At 44.6% G+C, this 25,574-nt stretch overlaps 1 protein-coding gene and 2 pseudogenes across 1 annotated transcript in view; all 3 read right to left on the reverse strand.

Moving 5' to 3' along the window:
* Positions 1–20,131, reverse strand: part of LOC101704656 (ubiquitin carboxyl-terminal hydrolase 44) — a 28,862-nt gene extending 8,731 nt beyond the window's left edge. The window contains exons 1-2 of the mRNA XM_087192615.1: positions 20,055–20,131; positions 2,041–2,236 (exon numbers count right to left, since the gene is read on the reverse strand). Coding sequence (XP_087048741.1) covers positions 2,041–2,107 — 67 coding nt within the window. The 5' untranslated portion in view covers positions 2,108–2,236; positions 20,055–20,131. The remainder of the gene's footprint in view (positions 1–2,040; positions 2,237–20,054) is intronic.
* LOC101704313 (eukaryotic peptide chain release factor subunit 1-like) lies at positions 2,794–5,926 on the reverse strand (annotated as a pseudogene).
* Positions 5,321–9,148, reverse strand: LOC147823584 (ubiquitin carboxyl-terminal hydrolase 44 pseudogene; annotated as a pseudogene).
* Positions 20,132–25,574: the final 5,443 nt, after the last annotated feature.

Here is a 25,574-nt window from a genome sequence, read left to right on the forward strand (position 1 = left end):
CCAATCAATAAGGAAAAGCTAAAACCTCCCCTCCTTACCCCTTAATATTCATTTCCCAAACTCCTGTTAACAGTTCGCAGAGGCTGCTCGGGACCTGGGGCACAGGGCTGCCTGGAACAGCCCTCCTCCCTTGGGCTGACGGGCCAAGAAAGCAGCCACAGGCAGCGCTGCACCCCAGGCTGTCCCTCAGCTGCCTTAGTTTTGCTCTTTTAGCTCTAGGCTGTAAGTAGAACTTCGGGTTCTTTCTATTGTCTCCTCTGCCTCTCTAGAGGTCTACTTGGGGGCCGTATCCTGCAGTTTCTGGCTGCACTGCTGACAGCCAAAGTGCTCTCCTGGTCCAGGACAAGTGACTCCAGCCACAGCACTGCTGGCCTCCCAAGGAGGCGGAGCTCCCCCCAGGGGCTGTGCTGCCCACCACCCGGCTGGCCCCTGAGGATCCCTCCAGGGCACTTCCAAGACCTAGGAGGGTCCACAGAGGGCTTTGTGTGGGATGCCAAGTCCCTGACTTCCACCCTGGAACCCTGCCTCTGGGTATAAAGTGGCTCTTCTAGCACTGGCTGGGTTGCCCTGGGAGACGCATGCTACCTTGCTCTGTCTTCGTGATATCTATCTACCCCCACATTTAGTGAGGCAACCATCTGAAAATATTCACATTTATGTCAAGGAAAAAATACTTCATCAAACAAATTTGATGAAGGTAAATTATTTTTCTAAAACCTTTTAAATCTTAGGCTCCTTTATAAGCATTTACATTAGACAACACTCAGAAAAGCCAATGTAAGTCATTCTAGAAAGTCATCAACTGAGGTGTCATCTCTTCAATACTGGAACATTTGTTTTCTTTGGGGGGGGGTACTGCGAATCAAACTCAGGGGTGCTATAGTACTGAGCTACATTTCTCCAGTCCGCTTTATTTTGAGATAGTCTCATTAAGTTGCCTGGGTTGGGCTTGAACTTGCAATCCTTCTGCCTCAGCCTCTCTCAGTGCTAGTATTACAAGTGTGTGTGAGTGCTTCTTGGTCATTAAAAGTTTTCTTTCTATCAGGGCTGGTGACGTTGATCAGTGGTAAAGCACTTGCCTAACGTGTGTGAGGCTTTGCGTTTGAGCCCCAGAGCTGGGAAAAAAATTCAGTATCTAAACTTCTAGAATCTATAACCCCAAGACTAAGGAGGCTGAGGCAGGAGGACTGCTGTAAGCTCGAGGCCAGCCTGGACTGCACAGTGAGACCCTGTCTCCAAAAAATAAAATTATTAAGCTCTAGAATCACTCTTTGAAAACACGAAAATTACAGAGAATACCTGAAAGTACAAAATCTGAACACTAAAATGCCAAGTACACATTCTTAAGAGAGGAGATGACACAGCACATCTGCTACGGTTCCCACACTATCTCCCTGGAGGGGAGTGCCTCTGTTTCAGGGGGCTCCTGTGGACCCCCTTCCCAGGCAGCCCTTATCATAGTGGATCTTCATGGACCCGGTCGATGCTTTTGAATAAATCCTTGCTGTTTTGAGGCCAATCTCCACAAAAACGATCCAACTATATGTCATTTCCTAGTATATGTATGTAAAACACACATATTATCTATGCATGCATTTCAGTGGCTTGATACATAGCAAAGAAACCCACAAAGCGTGTGTTTCATTCATACTATATGACATGCTTCCCTTTTACTGTTCCTCTCTGCCACTTCTTCTGTTTTTTTTTTTTTTGTACCAGGGATCAAACTCGGGACCTTGTGCCTGCAAAGCAGGCATGGTGCCACTGAGCTAAATCCCCGGCCCTAAATTTCTTATTTTAGGAATCCCTTCTCTCACAATTGACTAGAGGATAAAAAATTTTGAGTGTCATCAATAAGGCAAAAAATAAACAAAGAAACCCAGCTCACAAATACCGAGTAAAGTAGAAGTGTCTAGTCTGATTTCTTTTGCTGAACTAAAGTTACTTTCATAATAGCTACATGGGGAATTTCTTCAGCTTCGTCGAACTTGTATTTCTCTTTGGTCGTCTAAGAAAAGCACAGAGAACATGTCTACTCACAGTTACACTGGTCACATACGTAGATTTTTCCATCTAAAGCTTCGGTTTCTGTGAATTTGGCCAACATCTCAGTAACCAAACATGGCTGTGAGGTAGCATCTTTCCCACTGCACTGGTATCGTTCTGGAAATTCCAATGACAAGTCCCAGAAAGGTTCTATGGTATTTGATTTGTTGTCACATGCAAGACATGTAACCTGCAAATAAAAATATCAGTTACTCAGATGACAATCCTGTCAAAATGTTCTCGTTGCACTTGGCCATTGTCAGTAAATAAACGAAAATGCACCATTAGAAATCTGAATAATTGGCCGTATATATTTCCTGTACCTAGATGTGAACCCAGGCCCTTTACACTTAGCTTTAGTCCCCAACCCCTCATCCTCCACTTGTATTGTTTTTTGTTACTTTCACTTAAATTGCATGTTTTATTTCTCCAATCCCAGGAATAGCATGGAAGCCCTGTCATATCCACCCCACACCAGTTTGTAGCAGGCTGAGATTATGGGACCCTTGTCAAAGTGAGTGAGTGACACAAGGCTTCCAAATGCTGGGTACAAATGTGTTGCAAACAGGTGGAAGTAAACAGTGCTCCGGCCCCAAGGCTTCATGAGTCAGCTTGACATCCATCCCAATGCAATCTGCATCCTGGAAACTAACAGTCCGGGGAGGGGTGTGAGGGAGTGAAGTTGAGATTGCTTCCTATTAGCTCACCCTTCCAACATTAAATAGAGACCAGGAGAGAAATGGTTCCGACATTTCACCACATATATTTCTTCTTATGCAGTCTAAGCTGAGAATGCCATGTAAATGGGTCACTGTGAAATGCAGCAACTTCATTTTCCTCCAATCAAAATCAGAAACAAATCCGTATCATCTCACTTCTATTAACTTTTGAAGGTTTACAGCAGTTAAAGTATTTTTGCTTCTATGTATGAAGGTTAAAAAAATCATTTTTTTCATAAAATACAAGAGCAACCAATTTCACTGAGTAAAAGTAAAAACTGGGATTCTTTTTTAAACTTAGTCCAAAGTGGCAATTAGGAACTTAGTTGTAGGCTGCTGTGCTGACGCCATGACAAACCAAAGTGTAGGGCTGGGTCTGGTTTTGTTTCGGTTTTCTTTTCAGTATCCAATGCTCACAGATTAGGTTCTGGAAATGTTCCAACTGTAAGGCCGGGATCTGTTTGGATTCCAGCACGGGTATGCTCCTTGGGTTGGATGCTGGAGGGTGAGGCATGTTTTGCCGGACCCATGTTGTCTACCTAGTAGTCATCAAGGTCAAAAAATTCATCATCTCCTCCTTGGTATTCCATTCCCTGTAAATCTACTTGGTACTGCAAGATACCTCCAATTCCACCAAGTCCTTTCACAAATTGGGATCCTTCTTGTGACTTATCTGTAACAACTTCCAACATAGCTCCAAGTTTTTTATAGTTGTTTGCAAACCATTCCAAAAGGGGCATGTTTCCAATCAGCTCATGTTCCTGTCCTGTCTCTTTGTCTGTGAAATGAGATTTATTCTTCTCTTGTTCTGGAGTTATATAGAGAATTTTCTCCACTTCTGTGCCTTGGCACTGAAGAACATATCTCATTATATCAGATTTTCATAGACTATTAGAATCTCCAAAGCTTTTACCGTATCTTCAACTCCAAAACAGTACTTGCCTGTGTCCTAGCTAATTTCATCACAGTACCGTCTTATTAATTTCTTCTCTTGAATGAATTTCACGTTGGAGAGGACTTCAGTAGATAAGGCTGAATCCATTTTCACCACCAGAGGATATATTGACTAACTTTAAAACTTTCGATTGCAACCTCTGATCAAACATATCAGATTGACTTGGTGCAATTTTTTTTTTTTTTTGGTACCAGGGATCGAACTCAGGTCCTTGCACTTGCAAGGCAAGCGACAGAACCACTGAGCTAAATTCCCAGCCCTCAGACTTGGTTCAATTTTAAAGTCAGCCGATCCAGCTAAAACAAGCCCAGCCACATTCACTTTGTTCCCAGAAATAAACAGCTGTCCAGCAGTTCCTGCTACTTTCCGAACATAGTTATGCAGCTTTTCCGTTATTAAATGGGCAAAACGCAAGGCTGACTGACCCCCTCTACCATATCTCTTTGGCAGAGCCAGTGAATTTGTGCAGGACTTCTCCTGCATTCCTTGGAGTGTGCAAAAGTGCACCGCCCCCCTCCGCTACAATGAAGCCAGACTTGCTGGAGTCTGAAAGCAGTGCTGTAAGAGCCTCTGTGTGGAATTTGTCGTAACTCAGATACAATGATGCATTAATTGGTCTGAAAAGCTCAAAGTCAATGCTGACTTTCTCCTCCTTTCCTTCTTGTTACAACTGTTTCACAGTAAACCAGCAGGCCATTTGGAGGTACTCTGTTGCGAAGTTTGAGGCTTTGAGGTGCAGATGTAATGGCTCCCAAGCCTGAGGCGGTTTACTCGGGACTTAATGTTACAAGCAGTTCCAAACCCATCCGCTACCAGTTTGGCCACTCATGAAATCTGGCCTTTGGGAGGAATGATCAATGATATCAAGCTGGTGTCACTGCCGCGGGCCGCCTCCAAGCTATCAACGAGCGGCTTGATCTTGCAGATCTCCACGTCCGTTCCGTCGGCAGCCCTGGGGCCGGCCGCCATCTTCTCGTCTTTTCCTCCTCCCGAAGGGCCCAGTCCTGGGCGCTGCGGCGGCAGCTCCTCCCCACCGCAGCTCTGACGTGGGCCATGGGCTCCCTCTCTCCAGGCAGCTGCAAGTGTTGCAATCCGCTCACATGGGACCTGTGATATCACTTCCTCCACCAGCAGTGGAGTGGAAGGCAGTCACTTGTATTGTTTTTGGCAGCACTAGAACCTAGAGCCTTTTGCACTGTGCTACATCCACAGCCCTCTTTTGGTTTTTTTTTTTTTTGGTACCAGGGATTGAACTCGGGACCTTGCACATGCGAGGCAGGCGGCGGAACCACTGAGCTAAATCCCGGGCCCCACCGCCCTCTTTTAAATTTTTGAGACAGGGTCTCACTTAGCTGCCTAAACTGGGCTCCAACTTGTGATCCTCCTGCCTCAGCTTCCTAGAGAGCTGGGATTACAAGTTTTCTTGAATTAAAAAACAAAATACATTAAACCAGGTGTGGTGGCACAAGTCTATAATTCCAACACTCAGGAAGCTGAGGCAGGAGGACCACTGCAACTTTGAGGGCAGCCTGTGAGTTCAAGGCCAGCCTGGACTACATAGTGAGACCCTGTCTCAAAACAAACAACCAACCAAAGCCATTCATTCCTGCAACCAACTGAATTGCCTGAGAACCAGCTTCTGCAGAGTTCGCATGCCTAAAAGGGAAAGAGGGTGCAGTGCAGTGCCACCACGGAGCACATGGGTGGTCCTGGGTTCCTTCCCCTGTAACCACTCTCCTTGAAAAAAGGGAAGAGAAAAATGTTCTTATGACAATTTTTATTAATTTTAAAGTTTATTTATAAAGAAAAAACAAGCACTTCTTATACTACTGAAAATGTAAAATGATTTTTTCAAAAGTCGTTTTTCTGTTCGTTTTGTGTTTTTGAGACAGAATCTTGCTATGCAATCCAGGCTGGCTGTGACCTTGGTAGATAGCCCAGATTGGCTTTGAACTCATGATCCTCCTGCTTCAGCTTCCTGAGTGCTGAAATTATACGCCACATGTCACTTTGTCTGGCACAAAACAACAACAACAACAACAACAAAACCCCTACAAACTTTCTGAAAAGAAATTTGTTATTAAGTATCAAAAGTCCTAGGGCTGGGGATCTAGCTCAGTGGTTCTGCTGCCTGACTCACAAGCACAAGGTCCTGAGTTCGATCCCTGGTACCAAAAAAAGTCCTACCGTTTAACAAAGTAATTCTACTTACAGGCCTCTGTCATAAGGATATCATCAGGGCCAGGGGCTGTAGCTCAGTGGCACTATGCCTGCCTGTCAAGTGCAAGGTCCTGAGTTCAATCCCTAGTACCACAAAAACAAACAAACAAACAAACAAAGGGTATCATCAGAAAAAAATACTACTTTAACATGACATGATAAGTGAAAAATTGGAGATGGTCTAAGTCAACAATGGGACGACTGTTATACTGTAAACATAATAGATACTGCAATGTTTTCAATGATCAGATATTGTAATGACCATAGGAAACCCTTGAAACAGTAAGGAACAGGCAAATGCCAACACAGTGGTATTCCAGCTACTAGGGAAGATGAGGCAGGAGGGTCATAAACTCAAAGCCAGCCTGGGAAATTCAGCAAGACTCTGCCCCAAAGCAAAATATTTTTTAAAACAGTGGTACTGTAGTTCAGTAGTAGAGGGCCCTTAGGTTCAATCCCCAGTGCCATTAAAAAAAGAAGCCAAGGGCCGGGGACTTAGCTCAGTGGTTCTGGCACCTGCCTCGCAAGCGCAAGGTCCCGAGTTTGATCCCTGGTACCAAAACACCCCCCCCCCCAAAAAAAGCCAAATAACCAATTTTTGGTGAAAAACATGTATGCACAGATAAGGGGAAAAAAGATGAAAAGAAAATGTACCAAAACAACAGTTTTATCAGTGGATGGTGGAATTTGGTGACGAGGGAATGACTTACTTTCTTCTGTACATATTTTCGGTATTATATAGGTTTTATACAACTGCATATTGCAAAGCTTTTACATAGAAAAGATAGAAATGACAGAAAGACGGTGCAAAAACAAAACTGCAGGGGCCGGGGATTTAGCTCAGTGGTTTCGCCGCCTGCTGCACAACAAATGCAAGGATCTGAGTCCGATCCCCAGTACCAAACAACAACAACAACAACTGCATATGTAACAAATAGGTACAACTCTTATTTCCAAATTGGCACAATGTAGAATCTACATTTCTTCTCCCCCCCACCCCCCCGCCAGGTACCGGGGATCGAACTTGGGTCCTTGTGCTTGCGCAGCAGGCAACGAAACCACTGAGCTAAATCCCCGGCCCAACATTTCTGAAACATTAACTGAAATAAACTTCATAGTTACTCCTTAAGAATTGCATCTGAAATAGTTAAGCAATATTCTACAAAAGTACTGTACAAATCAAATGGCGATTTACAGTGGAAAGCTGAAATGACAGAACAGGTGTGCAGGGGGCAGGAAATGACAAAGGCCTAATTACCCCACTAAAACCAGTGAAGCTGTGTGCTATGGAAAGGCAGGAGCCTTACACTAAGGGCGAGAGCCCCCTCACTACGGAGGGGATCTGGTTTTGCAGAAACTTAGGGTAGTAAGAGACAGGAAGGAAGACCAGTTAGGGTTATTACTCTGGATGAAGCCACATCCGTGGTCACATTTCCCCATCTACTCGAGCAGGACTTTGCCCTCTAGGGCCACTGCTTGAGTGAGCACCACAGCTGTTGCCAGGACAGGAGCACCTCTCCCCGCTCTCAATGTCCCCACCCCGAGAATGAATATCGCTAACCTAATAAACTTCCCTAATTCTATGCCCTCAGAAAGCTTTTGATTACTTCCAATGAAGGAAAGAACTGCAAACGAGGGGCTGAGTTCTTTACACACATTTCAAAAAGCAAACTATTTTGATCTGCAAGTGGCACAAGCTCTAATACAGGAGATGTATACAGAATGTACATCTTTAGGCTCCATTTAATGAATTCCTCAAGATGGAGGTAAGATTTTAAAAGATCCATACCTGACTAAGAAGCTGCCCATGAAAAATATTATTTACAACATTCAGAACTTGCTTGATAAGTTTCCTTTGAGAAGTGGGGAGAAGCGCTGGCACCCTACCCGTTGTCTCTAGTTCATTTTGTATTTTATCCAAAAGTTCACAAAGAAATTCCTGAGCATCTTGCTGGGCATAACCACGAAATGCAGGAATCACCCTCCACACCGAGTGCAGCATGGCAGACGGGGAGACCAGGGCCCACTTTCCAGACCACATGACCTGGAATAAGGTATGCAATTCGTGGCAGAGAGAGAAGTATTGTGGACTTGGCTCCCTTGGTTCAGTAAGCTCCATGTTTCTACTTTTTGATGCCCCACCACTCAGTCCTGAGGGTATACTTGGGTGTCGGGAGCACAGGAAGCCTGGCTCTTTTTCTTGGCACTCACTCATCTGATACACCATGGCATCTGTCACGGAAGGGTGGCTGTAAGATCTTGTCTTATCACCAGCAGTCACAGCCAGCCACTGGTTCAGATTAAGCTTTAAAAAACACTGCCGAAAAATAAGTAAATGACTCAGTACTTGAAGAACAGAATTCATATAGCAAGTATTCCCCAAATTTCTCAATCCGGTTACACCAGGAGTTACCACCGGCCTTCGTTTAGCTGAGGCGTCACCAGCTTTCTTCCACCTTCCGTCTTCTGAGGTAGGAGGTGCGATTTTCTCCTTCGCTGGAGATGCTGGGGTTTGTGGCGGGAGCTGAACAGGAGCAGTCTCCGTCATGGTGGACAGAGCTGCACCATGCAAACGTACGCTCTTTCTGGGAGGCGAACCTTCCCATTCTGCTTCTACTTGATAGTCTAACAGTTCTTGCTGCCTTTTTTTCACTTCCCTTTTTGCTCCTATGCTTTCCTGACATTGCTCTTCTTGCCTCTTTCTTCCAATGGGTGACTGTTCAAACCAAGTGCGAAAGATTTTCCCCAGGAGCACTCTCCTCCGGTGCCAAAGAGCAGCACACACCTGACCCTCACTCCAAAGTGGAGGCTGGGCGTCATCGTGTAAGAAGTAAGAATCGTCACTGGTGCCCATCGGTCGTAAAACCCTTCCGCTACGAGTGGTGCAGTAATTTTGACTTTTGATTGCACTTAACGTACTCCGTAGTAACTTCATGTCTCCAGTTGCATTGTCGTTCAGGACATAATCATCACAGAGGTAGCAGAAAATATGCATCTCGTTCACTTCCAACGCAACAGGATGACTGCTTTCTTGAAAGTGCTTGAGTGCGTGCTCTTCAATGTAGCGTCCACAGGCGACGTGGGGACAGCTGAGGCAGGCCCAGATGGACTCGGTCGTACTGCAGTCCACACAATGCCACTTCTGAGGGCTGAGGATGGAATGGTCTTGAGCAAGCTGCAACTGCCCAATGTGTTTGCACGTATCCATCATTAACATTCATTTAGTCCATCCGGGAAACACATAATCCAAACAAGTCTGTTCACAACACCTGAAGCACCTGAAAACTAAGCAGAACAAGGTCAATTTTTAAATAAAATAAAGAACCCAGTATTTTTTTTTTATACGGTTCTTTCCCAAGAATATATATTTGCTCCCTCTGCTTCTAATTTCTGGGCACTTGTCATACCATTCCCAGTTCTCACTCTCCACTTGCTCTTGACGACCCTTATCTCTCATGCACCTTGTCCTTAAAGAACACATTTCACTTTTTCTACTTAATTTTCTGCCACCATCTAGTGGTGAAAATGGGTAGTGACCACTTTTAATTTAACTAGAGTAAGAGCTCTTTCTTTTTACCCAAGTCTGAGGGTAGTTTCTAAAACTAGATTTCTAGTCTTGAAAATTTACCAAGACCAAAGCATATCCCACTAATATTTACAAATACTCTGGGCTCTCTGTGGAGTCACTAGCACAATCAACGTTAAATGGACGTGTCTGAGTTCTACCTCTGTGGCATACTGTGAGACGTATGCTTTCCAGGAACTGTTTTAATTCCCTAAATCTCATCCACAAGAGGGAAAATCATCTCAACGTCAGTAGAATTGTTCAATGATTGAGAGAAATGTAAAATATTTACCTGATCTATGGCAAATGCTCAATACATGGTAGCTATACTTTCTCTCTTTTTTTTTTGGTACCAGGGATCGAACTCAGGTCCTTGTGCTTGAGCAGCAGGCAGCGAAACCACTGAGCTAAATCCCCAGCCCCATGGTAGCTATACTGATAAACCTTAGTATTTTATTTACTTAAATGAATTATATTGAATATCTGATTTAATTACTAAACTTGGATTTCCACTTAGTAAATTGATAACTTTAATTCCTGACTATGTAACATACTCTGGATGGATCTGACAGTTTGTCTTGGGGAGAAAGAAAGAAGAGAATATGGCGTGTGTTTGTGGTACTGGGGACTGAACTCAAGAGGTGCTCTGCCACTGAGCCATGTCCCTCATGCTTTTTTTTTTGCAAACAGGGTCTTGCTAAGTTCCCCAGGCTGGCCTCAAATGTGTGTTCCTCCTGTCTCAGCCTCCTAAGTAGCTGGGATTGCAGGTGTGCCCCATTGCACTTGGCAGAAGAGAATATACTTTTGTATTTGAATATTCCCAGGAATGTATAAGTATGTGTATGTAAATGAAGAGAATAGTAAATGGATGGCAAAACAATGAGTGTTTATATTGTAGAAGGTCTAAGCATACCTGAAATTAATAGTTTTATTCTTTTCTGTTTTTCTTGAGACAGGTCCTCACTATGTAGGCTGGTTTTGAACTCACTATATAGTCCAGGCTGGCCTCAAACTCATGGTGATCCTCCTGCGTCAGCCAAGTGCTGCGACTACAGGCCTGTGTCACCACACCTGGCTTTATTCTTTTAAAAAATAACACAACCCTATTAATATTTTATCCAGAACTTTCTTCTTAATCAGTTGAAGTCAAGAACACTTCTGTGACAGGTACTTAAATAATGAACAGAACTCTATTTAAAAAGTAGCGATAATAAAACATGGTTCTTCACTGACTGAATATAATTAAATACAAATTTCAGGGTGCAAGTGAGGACCTAGTTACAGGACACTGGGGTCGTATGCAACGTGACAATGAGATGGTATGACATTCACCTGCAGCTGCCACCTCCAGGGCTCCAGAAAAACTGCACAGGTAAAGCTGACTTTGGTTTCTTTTCACCTCTTTATGTGAAGTCTCCTGATGACCAGAGCCTCTCACTTGGTAGCTTCTAGACATCGGGTACCCTGAGTATGGACTGCAGGCCAGCCAGTCCCAACCCTCACTGGTATACGTATTTCAAGTGATACTCTAAGTTCACTTCTCTTCCCTTGTAATTTCCTGGGATCTAAACTCTGGTCAAATCAAAACCCCAAGTATTCAACAATAGCTGCTAATGGGACATCACTGATGAATACACTCCAGGATCCTGTTTCCTTCTAGGTGCTGTACTGAGGCAAACACCTTGGACTCATCCATGACCTCTCTTTTTTGCACATCTTTCAGGAGAAAGAGCCTCCAGAAATAATGAACGGTTAATTGTGTAAGTTTTAAGTAAAAATAGCTAAGAAACGTAAGAATGTGCTAAGTTACAGACTTTTTCAAAACTTTTCCAGTCTGCAAATATATTTCCTTTGGTTACAAGGAAACTTTCCTATTTCATTGCAGCTGTTACTAAAAATCTATTTAGATGACACGAAGGTCCTTGACCTTTAATAAGAAATGGTGTCTATAATTGAAAATATGACTTTATTTGATGTAAGAATGACGAAAAGGGTATTGTGATGAGATGTCTTCTCTCTGAGAGATGTTGAGAGGAATCACAGCAAGCAACATGCTCTGGAACCCAAGCTGCACTTTTACTCTGTGACTACAGACAAATGATTTATTCTTTACATAATTCAGTTTTCTTATCTGTAAAATACTGGTAGAAATACATACTAACAGTTGTTGAGTGAATTACATGTACTTCTATCTGTAAAGCACTTAGAACAATTCCTGGCACTTAATGATATGGCCCTCATACATCTTAGCTGTTAGTAATAATAAAATTGCAATAAATGCTAGTTTCCTTCAAGGTGATCCTTTTTAGCCAGGGTTTCATTCTTCGCCATCAAATGAGGTGTGAACTGATAATCAAGATGTTAGCTAAAAACTAAGGTCTGGCTTCTTTCAGGGGTATTTGCATTTTAAAAGAGGGTCTCAAAATTAAATTTAAAATCCAAAGATTTTGAACTGAGAATGGTGGAATGACAGATGATGAGACTAATGTCTTGAAGCAGGGCCCACATATGCTGTCTGCTTATCAAAGAAACCAGTGGAGGCACTGAGGATTTCACTCAGTGGCGCCTCACAAGCGCAAGATCCTGAGTTCGATCCCCAGTACTGCAGAAAAAAAAAGAGAGAAATCAAACAAGGAACCAGTAGGGGTGGACGACTAAGGATGGGGCAGGAGGAAAGTGGGAGTCTCTCCAAAGGGGCCTCATCATACAAAGACCTAGAAGCCAGGAGGAAAGGAAAGAAGGGTGGGAGTATTTTTTTTCCTTTTGGTACCGGGGATCAAACTCAGGAATTTGCACTTGGCAGGCAGGAGGTGAGGGAGTATTTTCTGGACACTTCCTATTTTCCTCTACAGGATTCACAGCACTTCTCTTCATTTGCTAATCCACTACTGTGAAGCTAGGTATTAATTCCACTCGGCTCCAGCACACCAGATGTATGATCTAGGGCAGTACATTTATTTTATTATTTTTGGTGCATTCATTTTTTGGGGAACATACTTGATATTTTATTTTTGTATATTTAGATGTTGTTCTAAATTGTATTGCATTTGTAACAGTTTAATGAATAATACAAATGACAATTTCCTCATTGTTCAAATGAGAAAATAAATTTTAAAAAGTCAGTGATATTTATACACACATGTATATGTGTATTACAAATATAAATATATAATTTAGAATCATTTTATTCCATTCATGTCATTAAATATTGTGTTACTAAATAGCTTAGTATTCTTTCGTTCTTTCTTTCTTTATTTTTGGTACCGGGGATCAAACTCGGAACCTTCCACTGTGGAGGCAGGCGCTGGAACCACTGAGCTAAATCCCTGGCTAGTTTTATTTCTTTTTTTGGTGGGGGTACTGGGGATCAAACTCGGGTCCTTGTGTTTGCGCACCAGGTGGCAAAATCACTGAGCTAAATCACCGGCCCCCCAAAATGACATAGTTTTTTTTTGGTTCTGGGGATCGAACTCGGGTCCTTGCACTTGCAAGACAGGCGGCAGAACCACTGAGCTAAATCCCCGGCCCCTCTTTTTTTAAAAATTAATTTTATTGGTAATTTTAGGTATAACTGGTGCATTCATTTTAAAGAGATGACATAAAAACGGTTTATGGCTCCTACAGTCTGATAAATTACTTGTACCTAAATAATGGCACTACATCTTCAATGAAGATGTTTGGAATGAGGTTAGATGGACAGATTACAGTAACCTGTACCACCATTCTCCTACATTAAAAAAACTGTTTCACACTTAAAAGTGCCTTTACCACATAGCAAGGACTCTCTCAAATTAATTTTTGTTATAGCTCTGCAACATATAATCCAGCATGTAAAATATCTTTCTGATCTATCTAACCCACTCCCGCCGGCTTGTCCCACCAGTGGTGCAGGCACGACTGTCCCATTGGGTGGCTGGGCCACTGTGGGTAGAAGCAGTCACAGCCATGTTGTGAAGGTGCTAAGAGCTCTTCAACGTCCTTTCACGTGAACTCACTCTACCAAGGGGCCAGCAGAGGCTCAATGGTCAGCTCTCGAGTGTCCACCACCGAGACTCACCCTTGCCCTGGCCCTGCTGAGCGAGCCGGGCTGCCAAGAGCCGGGCTGCCCATGCAGCCGCACACCAGGTCTGCCCCCACACACTGCCTTTCCAGGGTTCCCTTACTCCATTGAGATTCCCAGTTGGAAATCTTTTCTCCCTTTGTAGGAGGGGCTCACTAAATTATCCAGGCTGGCCTCAAACTCCCCAACTTCCTGCCTTGCCTCACAAGTAGCTGGGATTATAGGCACTGGGATTACAGGGGTGGCACAGTGTGTGGCTTGGTTAGAAATCTTAATTTTTTTTTTCCAGCCAGGAGTGGTAGCACACACCGTAATCCCAGCACTCTGGGAGGCTGGGGCAGGAGGAAAGCAAGTTTGAGCTCTAGTCTTTAAGAAGACCTTGTCCCAGTGTTAAAAAAAAAAAAGACTAGAGATGTAAGCACAAAGACACTATGTTCAATAAATAAATAAAAAGAAGTTTTTAAAGAAAGGCTGTTCCCTCTTTTCCATTTTTATATGCAATTAACCTGTCATCTATGTGCATAGGGTTATTACTCCCTGTCTTTATTCCTTTTCATTTCCACATTGTGGTGGTTTTTGTTTGTTTATTTTTGGCAGTACTAGGGATCAAGCCCAGGGGCTACTGACCTACATCCCCAGCCCTTTTTACTTTGAGACAGGGTCTAAGTTGCCCAAGTGGGATTCAAACTTATGATCCTCTTGCCTCAGCCTCCCTCAGTGCTAGGATTACAAGTGTACACCCATCGTGCCTGGCTTCCACAACTGAATTCTTATTATACATTATACTACACCCTTCCTGAATCAGCAGCAGTCTCCAAACTGTTCTCGTCAGTCCTGGCTCTCTCCTCCACACTATCCTAGCAAATCAATCTTCAAGTTTCACTCTGGTCTCAATAGTAGCTGGGATTATTGTTCCATTCGTTCCCTGTAGGCTAACAGAGTGGTGGTTCTGAACACTGAGACTCAGGAAAAGAAATTTACAACATGCCCCAGTGAACACGGTATATACGAAACACACCCACACAGTCTCTGCTTCTGGAACAGAATTTTCACAAACAATCCTTATAAGAGTAATATTCTAGTGATGTTTCATATTCTAGTTCATTTTTAAAATGCTTATTGGGCTGAAGATTTAGTTCAGTGGTTCTGCCGCCTGCCTCACAATCACAAGGACCCAAGTTTGATCCCCAGTACCAAAAACTACCAGTGGATATAAAGTAGTAGCACTTTAATGTAAAATCATGTCACAGTAATCATTTTTATCTCATTCAGGGAAATCCTGAGACCTCCCAGAAGGATGTACAGATATATATTCCTCGTTTAACAACCCACCTGTTTAAGGACTGTTCAGAGTTACGACTAAGGTGCACTATTTGGATTTATGACTCACTGCTTGGACTTAGGACCCGCTTTTTTTTTTTTTTTTTTGACAGTTCTGTACATCTTGCTGATAGAACCTCAGTGTTGTTTTTTGTAGGGTACACCTTGTTTGTACCATACAGTACAGTGCTTCAGTTTTATGTCGTTATGAATTACAGTACTGCACTTAAGAGTTAGGCAAATAAAAGCAGTCTTCAAGCTGGAGTTTCCTTTGACCATTTCTTTGTTCTGAATACTGTAATGTACACACTATACATAATCCCTCATTTAGGGACCAACCATTTAACAACCTAGTAGCAGGAATGGAGCTCCGGGGTTAACTGAAGAGTGCCTGTAGCCTACTGTATTTTTAGGCACATTCATTAAGCGTGCAGTGCAAATAAACACAGCATTCATGAGAAGACAAATGTCTTCAAAATATGTATTATTACTATACTGTCTGACACTGGGGAAAAATAAGCTACATTTTTGGATATAACCCAAAAATACCAGGTTTCCCCATTCTGCTGCAGACAGGAGTGACGTGGAGCATGGTCTCATGAGAGCTGCTGGTCACTGTGATACAGGCAGAGCAGCTGTGCCACAGGCCCAGGAAAACTTATCAGTGCATTCTCTACTGGGCTCCCTTCTAAGGACTGCTTCACCAGGTGACAATAAAATTGATTCATTTGGAGTAAAATTCTCAATGGAAACACACTCTTTAGAAGTGATGCTACCCTTGGGACAGGGGATTTAGCTCAGTGGTTTCACCGCCTGCTGCGCAAGTGCAAGGACCAGAGTTCGATCCCCAGTACCAAAAAAAAAAAAAGTGATGTTACCCTTGAAACTTCTTGATATGTAGAGATGTGTCCTATCATATGGGTGCTCGCATTTTCTCAAGGGTTATCTATACACTTCCCAACCTTGGTAAACAATTGAACAATTAATTATTAGTTACTCTTGGCTCTGTGATTGTTCTGTGTGTTTAATTTTTGTCTTGCATTCCTGGCCAGTCAGCTCCTTGCCTTTCTATCCTCCAAGATGTCTACTGCAGAGGCGGACAGAACAGTGGCTCCATTAGTCAGTTTCACTGTCAAGGATATCTGGCATTTCCAGTGATTTTCACAGTCAAGCAGTCTTGGCTTTGTGATAGTTTATTAGTATTTTAGTGTCACTGGTCCCTTGCAGTGACCTGCAGAAGCTATTCATGAATGAAGGATCAACCCTGTGACCACTGTAACCTTGAAGAATTCATGGAAGCTGCTAAAATGCTAGGCAAGGGCACGTGAGGAAATATAGCAAGACGTTTTATTGATTTGCTAAACATCACATCGACACTGCATCTGTTTTGCAATCATGAGTACTGATGAGCACTTTCTGTATCACTGCTATGATATCCTGGATTTTCTGAATCACTTTCCTCCTAGCCTTTCTGACAAGTAAGGCATTAACACCGCCCAAACTTAGCTGGTGTGATGATTTGTTGGTGGCTGCTGTATTTTATTTTATTTTTTTTTGGTACTGGGGATCAAACTTGGGTCCTTCTGCTTTCGAGGCAGGCGGCGGAACCACTGAGCTAAATCCCTGGCCCTGCTGTATTTTATTTTAAAAGTTATTGAACAGGGGCAGCGATTTAGCTCAGTGGTTTCACTGCCTGATGCACAAATGCAAGGACCTGAATTCGATCTCCGGTACTAAAAAAAAAAAAAAAAAAAGTTATTGGACAGCATGTGTTAAGAAATCATTTTCATTGAACTATTTTGATAATACGATGTCTAATACAGATACACCTCATTTAATGACATACCTGTTCACAACTGGTCAGACTTATGATCCACCTCCAGGACTTACAATCTTTTTTTTTTTTTTTTTGCACAGGTCTGTACATCCTTTTGCTAGAGCCTCAATGTCTTTTTGTACAGAACACACTGTTTATACAGTACTGTAATTTTTGCTGAGTGCACTGTACAGTACAGTACTATGGTTTTATGCTATTATACATTACAATCCTGCAAGTAAGAGTTATGCAAATAGAAGCGAAGTCATCAAGTTGGTTCCTTTGACCATTTCTTTGTTCAGAATATTGTAATGCACATACTATTAACAAGCAAGGACTGTCTGTTTATTGAAGCAGACATATATTGAATCTTATTTTGATAAACGTATCTTTTGTAACAAGACAGGTTTAACAGTAACAAACATCCTCTAAAGGCTAGTAAAAGTAGGTAAATGTGCTATTTTGCATAATAAAATATAGGAGGAAATGGCAGGGGATAGGCTTTAGGAATACAAACCATAATCATTACGTGTATTTGGGTAAGAATGAAAATAGCTTTATCCATAGTTTGCAGTAATTACTGTAAACCTAACCTAGTCCCTAGAAGTAGCTGTTTTTCTTTTTTACCTCATGGAACCACACCATAGTACCCTGTCCTCTTCAGAGATGATTGTAAAATGCCAAGGGTCAAGCGCAGTGCTTGGTACACAAAAAAGGGTTCAATATTTTTGAAGAACAAATTACTGACCAAAATGAACACAATGGGCCCTCAAATTCTCGCTGCTCCCTCTTAGGTATGCTATTATGCCTATTTTGTGCTTTGGCACCTCTCCATGTCAGTCACGACGCATTTCCTTTCCTTTATCCCTGGAAAGGCCCTGGTTATTCTTTCTTCCTTTAGAGATGTAGAATGTGTAATTACCCTGATCTGGCTTCAAACTCATTAAACAATAAAGGGTCCTCTTTCCCCTGGACCTTCCTTATGTCTCTAACAGGGCTCTCCAGAAGCAGGGGGTGAATCTAGTTGAAGATGTTTTAAAATAAAGCTCCAGGAGAGCAATTTATGCCTCCAGGTTATGGGAATTCCTCACTCTCATCCCTAAGAGGGGGGAAGCCATGAGCAATGGGATCAGTATTACACCCATGTATTTATACATCACTGCAACTGACTCTGTAGCAACAAGGGTAACATTTAAAAATACTTAACATTCTATTATGGCTCTAATTTGAATTCAAATACTGTACTTTGTGCATAAAATGCCTGGATGCTTCAGTCATTCCAATACCCACCCCCTTTTTAAAGTGGTGCTAGGGCTTAAACCGACTTAGACATCTGTGATTTGGCCAAAGAAAGAAGCACAATCTTAGACTAAAAAGTCAGCTCTTTTCTATGACAGTAAAAACCTCCATTGAAAGTGAATTCTTCAGTTTTTATGGTGTCTGAAAGTGCTGTGAATGTAGTTGTACTTTTTACAACAATCTTTTTGTTAGAAAGCCAGTATTTACAGACCCTCCTTATATTTTCGTTACTTGTCACCATTCAGGCTAGGTGCAATGGCAAAAGCGTCCCTCACTGAATCAATGAATGATTTGGGCTCACAGTTTATTTCCCACCTAGATCGGACTCTTGGCCTATGCCCAGCCTCCACTCTCCCTCAAGGACAACCAAGTCAGAATCTGGCGCCCTCATTTGTTCTGCCTAACCCCGCAGGAAATGGGAGAAAACTTCAAAGCACCACCTTTTTTTCTGCTATGGAGCAGTCAAAATGGTGCTTTTCACGTCTATCATTCAAAAACCAAATTTAACAAAGCTTTCACGTTACCCCGGCCCCCACCATGTTAAGCAGTCTGGTGCTAGGGACACACAAAATACAAAATACAGTCAGACCCTGTCCTCCAACACCCCAATCAGCAGAAAATTAAGTATGACCAAAATGCTATAATGCCCAAGTAGATTCAAGTGTATAGAGGAAAAGGTTTTTGGGGGGAGGGTGGGTGTAAATAACATTTTGGGTATTTAACCCAAATATTCAACAATTTCCATTTTAAACATTCCAAAGTCTATCACCGCATACGATGCTAAATGCCAATTCACTTATCTCTTAAAATTTTTGAGCTAAAAAATGCAAACAGGATTTCAGAAAAAAAAAAATCAAGACTGCTGCTAAATTAAAATAGCCAAAACATTTCAACTTGTAAACTGTAACACATCGAAGTATCTGTTCAATATCAGAATGTCTCAGTTTCAACTTGGATGGCCTCCAATAACATACTAAACCGAAAAATCTGACCTCCACCGCAGTCACAAAAAGCCACAGAAAACCAAGCGGGCGGAAGAAAACCTAAATGTATCACAATGTTTAACTTCTCTTTTAAATTCCCTCAGATGCTAAACTGAGGATAAAAAGATCAGCTCTCCAAGAATACACAATTTTATCTTTTAGGACGAATATCGAATCTCAAATCTCAGTGGGATTATGAAATATTCTGCAAACATGTGCTTAACTACCCATTGGGTCCTAACCTGCTCAAACTCAAACAATCGACTTCTTTTCCTCGTTTACACAGAACATTGGTCCTAAGACATCTCGAGACGGAATCGCGGGCCCACACAGGCAGCTCCTTCACAGAAAATAAGGAATTCAAGTGCAGGGCCCGAAGGAGGTCGTATTTCCATGCTAATTCCACTGCCCCATTCCTTGCCACAGCTTTCAAGGGGGATGGGGTGGTAGGAAAAGTGAAAACCCTAAATTACGAAACTGCTTTACTTCCAATATTTACACTGCAAGAAATGACCCGGTCACCAGTAAGCCTCAAAGTCGCCGTCGAAACAATGACTACATTTCACGTTCTTTCTTTCTATGAGGCAGCGGTGGGGCTCCAGCTTCCCCCGAAGCCCGAGCGGTGTTTTCCCTCCGCGCTGCCCGGCCCCTGAAAGCGATCGGCGTCAGCCCTGGGCCGCGGGGCGGGAGGGCGTCGGCCCCGCGAGGTCCCTAAGCGGCGGCAGGTGCGGGCAGCGCGGTCGGCGGGAGCGCTCGGGCGCCGGGCTCAGAGCCTCGCGCGGCCCCGGGATGCCGCTCCGCGCAACAAGTGCCGGCACTCACAGCATCCCTGGCGCCCGCAGCCGAGCGTCGCAGAGCTCCCCAGGGCGCCGGCTCTCCACTCGCGGCGCCCGCGCCTCGCGCCCCGCGCCCGTCCCCCCGGAGCCCCCTAGCCTCCCTCAGGACCCCCGACGCCTCGCACGGCGGGAAAGCGCCGCCAGGTGCCTCCCGACCGGGGCTCTGTCGGACGTCCGCTTCCGCCGGGAGCCTCGCGGGGCGATCCGCGGCCGCGCGCACCCCTCACGCACTCACCGGCCCGAGCCGGAGCGGCCATCTTAGCGCGAACCGCGGGCCCGCTCCCCGGTTCGCCGCCGCCGCCGCCACCGCCGCCGCCGCGGCCGGTGAGCGGCAACGTCACGGTGACGTCAACAATAGGGTCCTCCACACGGCCCCGCCCCTCAGGGATCCTGGGGGCCGGCTCTGCAGGCCCCGCCCCTTCGCGCGCCCCGCGCCTGCGCACTCGCCCTCCGAGAGCCCTCGGCGCCTCGCGGGACTGCTGCTGGTGAGCTGAGAGGATCGTGTGTCGCGTCCCCGGTCCGGGCCGGCCCCCGCGCGACACGAGTTCAGTGTGGACCGCGAACACTTCCTGTCAGGCGGGCTTCAGCTTTCTGCACCCGTCGGCCTGAGAGGCAGGGTCTAGCTATGTAGTCCAGGCTGGCCTTGAACTACACAGTCTAGGAAGGCCTCTAATTCGCAGCGATTCTCCTGCCTCAGCCTCCTGAGAGCTGGGGTTCCAGGCGTCTGCCCAGCTCGGTGTTGCCTCGCTAGTTCCCAGGTTTTCTGAGGTTCTGCGGCGACGCGCGCCCGTTCAGTTTCCTTCAAAATCTACTCGTACCCACTGGCCCAGAAACCCTGCGGGGAAGGGTTTCCTCCCAGGAGCGCCCGGTGTGGGTGGCAGTGGCCGTGACTGCAGCGATCGGGCTCCGCCGCAGGACTAGGGCTGGCCAGGGGCCAGCGTGGGCAGCGGGTGGAGAAACACGAAATAAGCGCGGGAATGGGGGCGCGCGCCCCTTACTGGGGAGTCCCCGTTACTGGGGAGGCTGAGGCAGGCAGTGTGCTCGAGCCCGGGAGTTTGCGGCCTGTTTGGACAGCAGAGCTGGCGCGCGTGAAAAGTTTAAAAGAACGCGTTAAGACGTCTCTGTCTAAAGCTGCCTACTGTAATCAGCAGTTTAGGATAGTGACGTCGGTGCCTTGAAGGCACAAACGGCCGGGGTGGGGCGGTGGGGAGGGCAGAGGGCCAGTCGGGCCTGCAGGTGGAGGGGCCTCGAGCCCGGAGCTGTCCCCGCCGCATGGTGGGTGCTGAGAAACGTGGGGAACCGTGCAGGGCGGACCGACGTCGGCCGTGTGTATGTGTGGGTGTGGGTGGGTGGGTGGTGGTGGGGGTGACTTAGCCCGGGGCGCCGGCGCCGGTTCGGGAGTAAAGATGGAGCGGGAGTCACGGAGGCGCATCCATGAACTCCGCTTCTTTGGATTTCGGGGCCCAGCTGTTCTCTCTCCCCGGAGCCTGGGCTGCCGGAATCTTACTGAGCTGCAGGAGCGCTCTGTCTCTGTCTCTCCTTTTCCTCTCTCCCTGCCCTCCCATCTCTTCTTCTCTCTGTCTTTCTCCTCTCTTTCCTTTTCTCTCCCCTTCCCTCTTCCTCTCTCCATCTCTGTGTGTGTGTGTCCCCCCCGCCCCCGGCATTAACCGATATCCCCAACCTCACCTGCTGTTTTGGAGACCAGCCTCTCCGAGCCCGGGCAGCTGGGAGTGTCCCCCCGCCAGGCCCTTCGGAGGAGCCCGGGTTGCCCGCTCTCGCTCCCCTCCCGCAGTGCATTGTTATGCAGCCCCCTTTGTTCCGAGTTCCAGCCCGTTTCTCTCCACCTCGGAACCGCTTTGGGGCTTGGCCTGCCTCTCGCCAGCTTATCCTCTGCGCGGCTCTGAGTGTGGCGCCGGCCGTCAGTATTCCCCGGATGCCTAAAGAGTTAGTACGGGTAGAAATTGCCCAGCACGTTAGGGGTGTGGACGCGGTGTGTAGGAAGTCTCCCTGCTTTCCACAGCCCCCGAGTTGGGAGAAATGACAATTTGCTTTTCTCCAAAGGTAAACAGAGGCAAGATCGTAATGGTTCTGATACCTGATTAGCATGGAACTGTGTACTTCAGGCTGGCCTTGAGCTTACTATGTAGTATAGGGTTGGCCTCGAAGGAGATCCTCCTACTTCAGCCTCCCGAGTGCTGGGATTACAGGTGTGTGCCATCATGCCCAGATTCCTTTAGAAAGATTTAATAAGAATCTATATAATTTTGTCAACCAAAGAGCAAAAGTGTTTGATGATGCACTGGACTATTTCGCAGCTTCTCCAAGGGCTTTGATTTTGTCCAGTGTTTTATTTTCACCTTTTTTTATGAGGCTCTGCTGGTGCAGGCTGACTTATTGCCTGGATTGACTGCGCCAGTTTGGCTGGGTGACAGATATCTTCTCTTTGCCTCTCCCACTTGATGTTTCTCCTCTAGAAACTGCACTCATAGAGGACTGCCTTCCCAGATGGATCGTTTTGATGTCCTTTCCCTCAGCTCTGTCACATTTGAGTGTGACTTAAAGACTATGTGGCAGTATTTTGAAATAATGTGTCAGAACTTCGGAGCTAGGGGATGGACTGGAGCTTAGTGGTGAGCGCTTGCCTAGCATGGGCCAGGCCCTGGCTTCCACCCCCAGAACCACAGAAAAGAACCCCCAGAATTATGTGTGATTGAAATAAAATTTTGGTACTGCTGGGGTCAAATCTTGATTCAGATCTTTTCTCTGCCTAACTACAGTTGTTTTGAGGATTGAACGAGGCAGTATACATAAAAAATAATAATCACAGCTAATTGCTTAAGGCACACAATCAATGGTAGGTGGTCTCTGTTTGTGTTAAGAGTACCTTATTTTTGGTATCTGGGATCGAACTCAGGACCTTGCACTTGCAAGGCAGGTGCAGCACCACTGAGCTAAATTCTCCACCCGAATACCTTGTTATGGTGACGCTTTATTTAATGCTGAAAGTAGCAATCTCTATAGAAGAACAAGTAACTACAGAGTTAAGGGTAGTAGATTAAGATGGTAAATATTAGATAATCCCTAATTCTGACAACTACTATATCATTGTAGTGCACTGAACAACCAATTTCTTGACTATTCAGATATATATATATATATCTCCTCACTAAATCACGAGGTTGTCCAGGCTAGGCTTGATCTTGTGATTCTTCTGCCTCAGCCTCCCAGAGTGCTGGGATTACAGGCGTGTGCCACTATACCCAGGTGAAAAAAACCCACTCTCCACAATGGGCTAGGGGAGGAATTGTGAAGGCCCAGGCTTTCAAGTTGGACTGGGAGAAAGGAGGAAGAAGTTGGGAACGATATAAGAACACATAGAGAAAGAGATACAGACTTGAAAGAGAGAAAATTCACATATAAGGAGCCGGGAATCATGGGATTATGTCTCCTGATAGTAAATTTGAAGAGACAAAGGAAAACAAAACACCCAGGGAGGTTCAAAATATGTTTTGTGTCCATCAGTATTAACTATTGGAATACTACTGCTTTTGTACTTTTTTTTCTTTGAGACAACCGTACATTTAATAGAGGTACAATTCATTGAATTTTTGTTTATGTATTTATTTCATTCCAGTTTGATTTATTTTGTTACTTGTCAAAACAGTAGACATTACTTATTTTATTTATGATATATTTCAGCTTAAAGTTATGTTATCATATGTGGATGTAAATATAGATTTGGTGTTTTGCAAAAAAGAAAAAAAATGCAAGGAGGAAAATGTGGTTTCCAAGGTGGTATCTGTGGGACAGGTCACCTGTGCCACGGAAGGAGGTGCCACGGAAGGAAGTGCCACGTAACCTCACAGCCCAAGTGTAAATTTAGTCCTCGCCCTACTGTGCTCTGTACATATTCTGCCCACCTAGGGCCGGGGATTTAGCTCAGTGGTTTTGCCGCCTACTGTGCAAGTGCAAGGACCCAAGTTTGATCCCCAGTACCAAAAAACAAAAACAAAACTCTGCCCACCTAGATAAAAGCAGGTAAGGAAAAATGCTCACGGGAAGCGAAGCACACCAATGTTAAACAGCGTTTTCTCTCATTCATAGGGTTAGAGATGAATGTTCCTTTAAAGTTGTTTTAATGATTTCTACACTCTCCAAAAGCATATGTCATCTTTATAATAAAAATTTCACTTTTAAATATTCAAAAGAGCTACATTCAAAACCCATGACCCACCCATAGGGAGCCATATGTTAATTTCATAAGCACTTATGTATGTATCACAATATACTGTAGTGATGCCACATACACAATCTCTCTGGTGGCTTCTAGCTTATTTTAACTTCTAAAAATTTATATAAGTCTGGGCATGATGACACACACCTGTAATCTCAGCTATTTGGGAGGTGGGACAGGTGGATTGCAAATTTGAGGACAGTGACAAGACCCTGTCTCAAAACAAAAAGTAAAAACGGCTGGGGATGTAGCTCACTAGTAGAGTGTTTTGCCTAGCATGTGTGTGAGGACCTGGGGTCCAATCCCCATACTGGAAAAAAGACTGGGGTGGGGAGGAGGAGAGAGGCAGAAGGGGATGAGAAATCATCAGAAGTAGGCCTGCAAATGCTCTGACAAGTATTTTTGCTTTTTTTAGAATTCTTATGGAAAAAGGAGGAAGTATTACATGAAGATAACTGAGAATTATATTCAGATATATACATAAAATTTGTTTTTGACTGGACAATCTAAAAAATGGTACAAAATTCTTTTCTTTTTTTTTTTACATTGTTAATACAGCTTTTGCTGTTTATGCCACTGTCTCCCAGAGCTAGCTTTCTCGACCCTGTGCCTTAGTGCTTAAAAAGGAATAGTTGTAAAGAAGCAAGCAAAAAATACAGACTCTCTTCCCTCTTCAGTTAGTGCAGCCAGTATGGAAAGATATTTATTGGGAAATTAAGCAAAAGTATAACTAGGTCAGGCCCGGAGCTCAGTGGTTCCGGCACCAGCCTTGCAAGCACAAGGTCCCGAGTTCGATCCCTGGTACCAAAAAAAAAAAAAGTATAGCTAGGTTAAAGCGTGTTTGGAAGTAGAATTTCCTTCTGCGGGTCTGTAGCAAAGGTTTTTATTTGGAAGAGACCTTACAGAGCCCAGGCTGGTGGCAGATCTGGAGTCTGAGCCCTTCCTACCCCCCTCTGCTGGCCTTAAAGGGAGCGAGCTCTCAGTTTCTGGAAGGAGCCCCTCTGTTTTAGTGCAACTGGTGGTAACTTTTTCTTGAGTGGAAATTCATCTTCCAGTAGCTTCTTATTGGTCCTAAAGCGATTAAAAGAGCAATTTCAATAGGTCTGAAAAGTCAGCCTGTTTTTGTCATGTGTGATAGCCAAAGTGAGGCTTGATATGCTTTCTATCATTAGAGATTTAGTCATCACTGTTCTTTATGTACAGTACTTTCATTTATTTCAATCCCCCCCCTCCATTACTGGGTTTTGAACCCAGGGCCTTTACACCTGAGGAAGCTTTGGATAAATTAGCCAACAGACTGGCTGGACAGTGCCTCTAGTTTCCTTAAAATTATTCCCCGCTAGGATTTTCAGTTCATTTCCTCTTAAGGCTTAGTGAAAAACCCAGTTCTTTCTGAAACCTCGTGAGTTCTGGTGGAACCCAGGGCAGAGCTGAGAGGTTACAGTCATTTCCCCAACTGTGAGGGCAAAGGTGCCCAGTACCATCCTTGAACGGACAGGGGTTTTGCTAGATATTGTGAGT

Source organism: Heterocephalus glaber, unplaced genomic scaffold, assembly GCF_053883595.1.
Source record: "Heterocephalus glaber isolate CG9 unplaced genomic scaffold, H.glaber_assembly_v1.0 deba00001572, whole genome shotgun sequence".
NCBI classification, from domain to species: Eukaryota; Metazoa; Chordata; class Mammalia; order Rodentia; family Bathyergidae; genus Heterocephalus; species Heterocephalus glaber.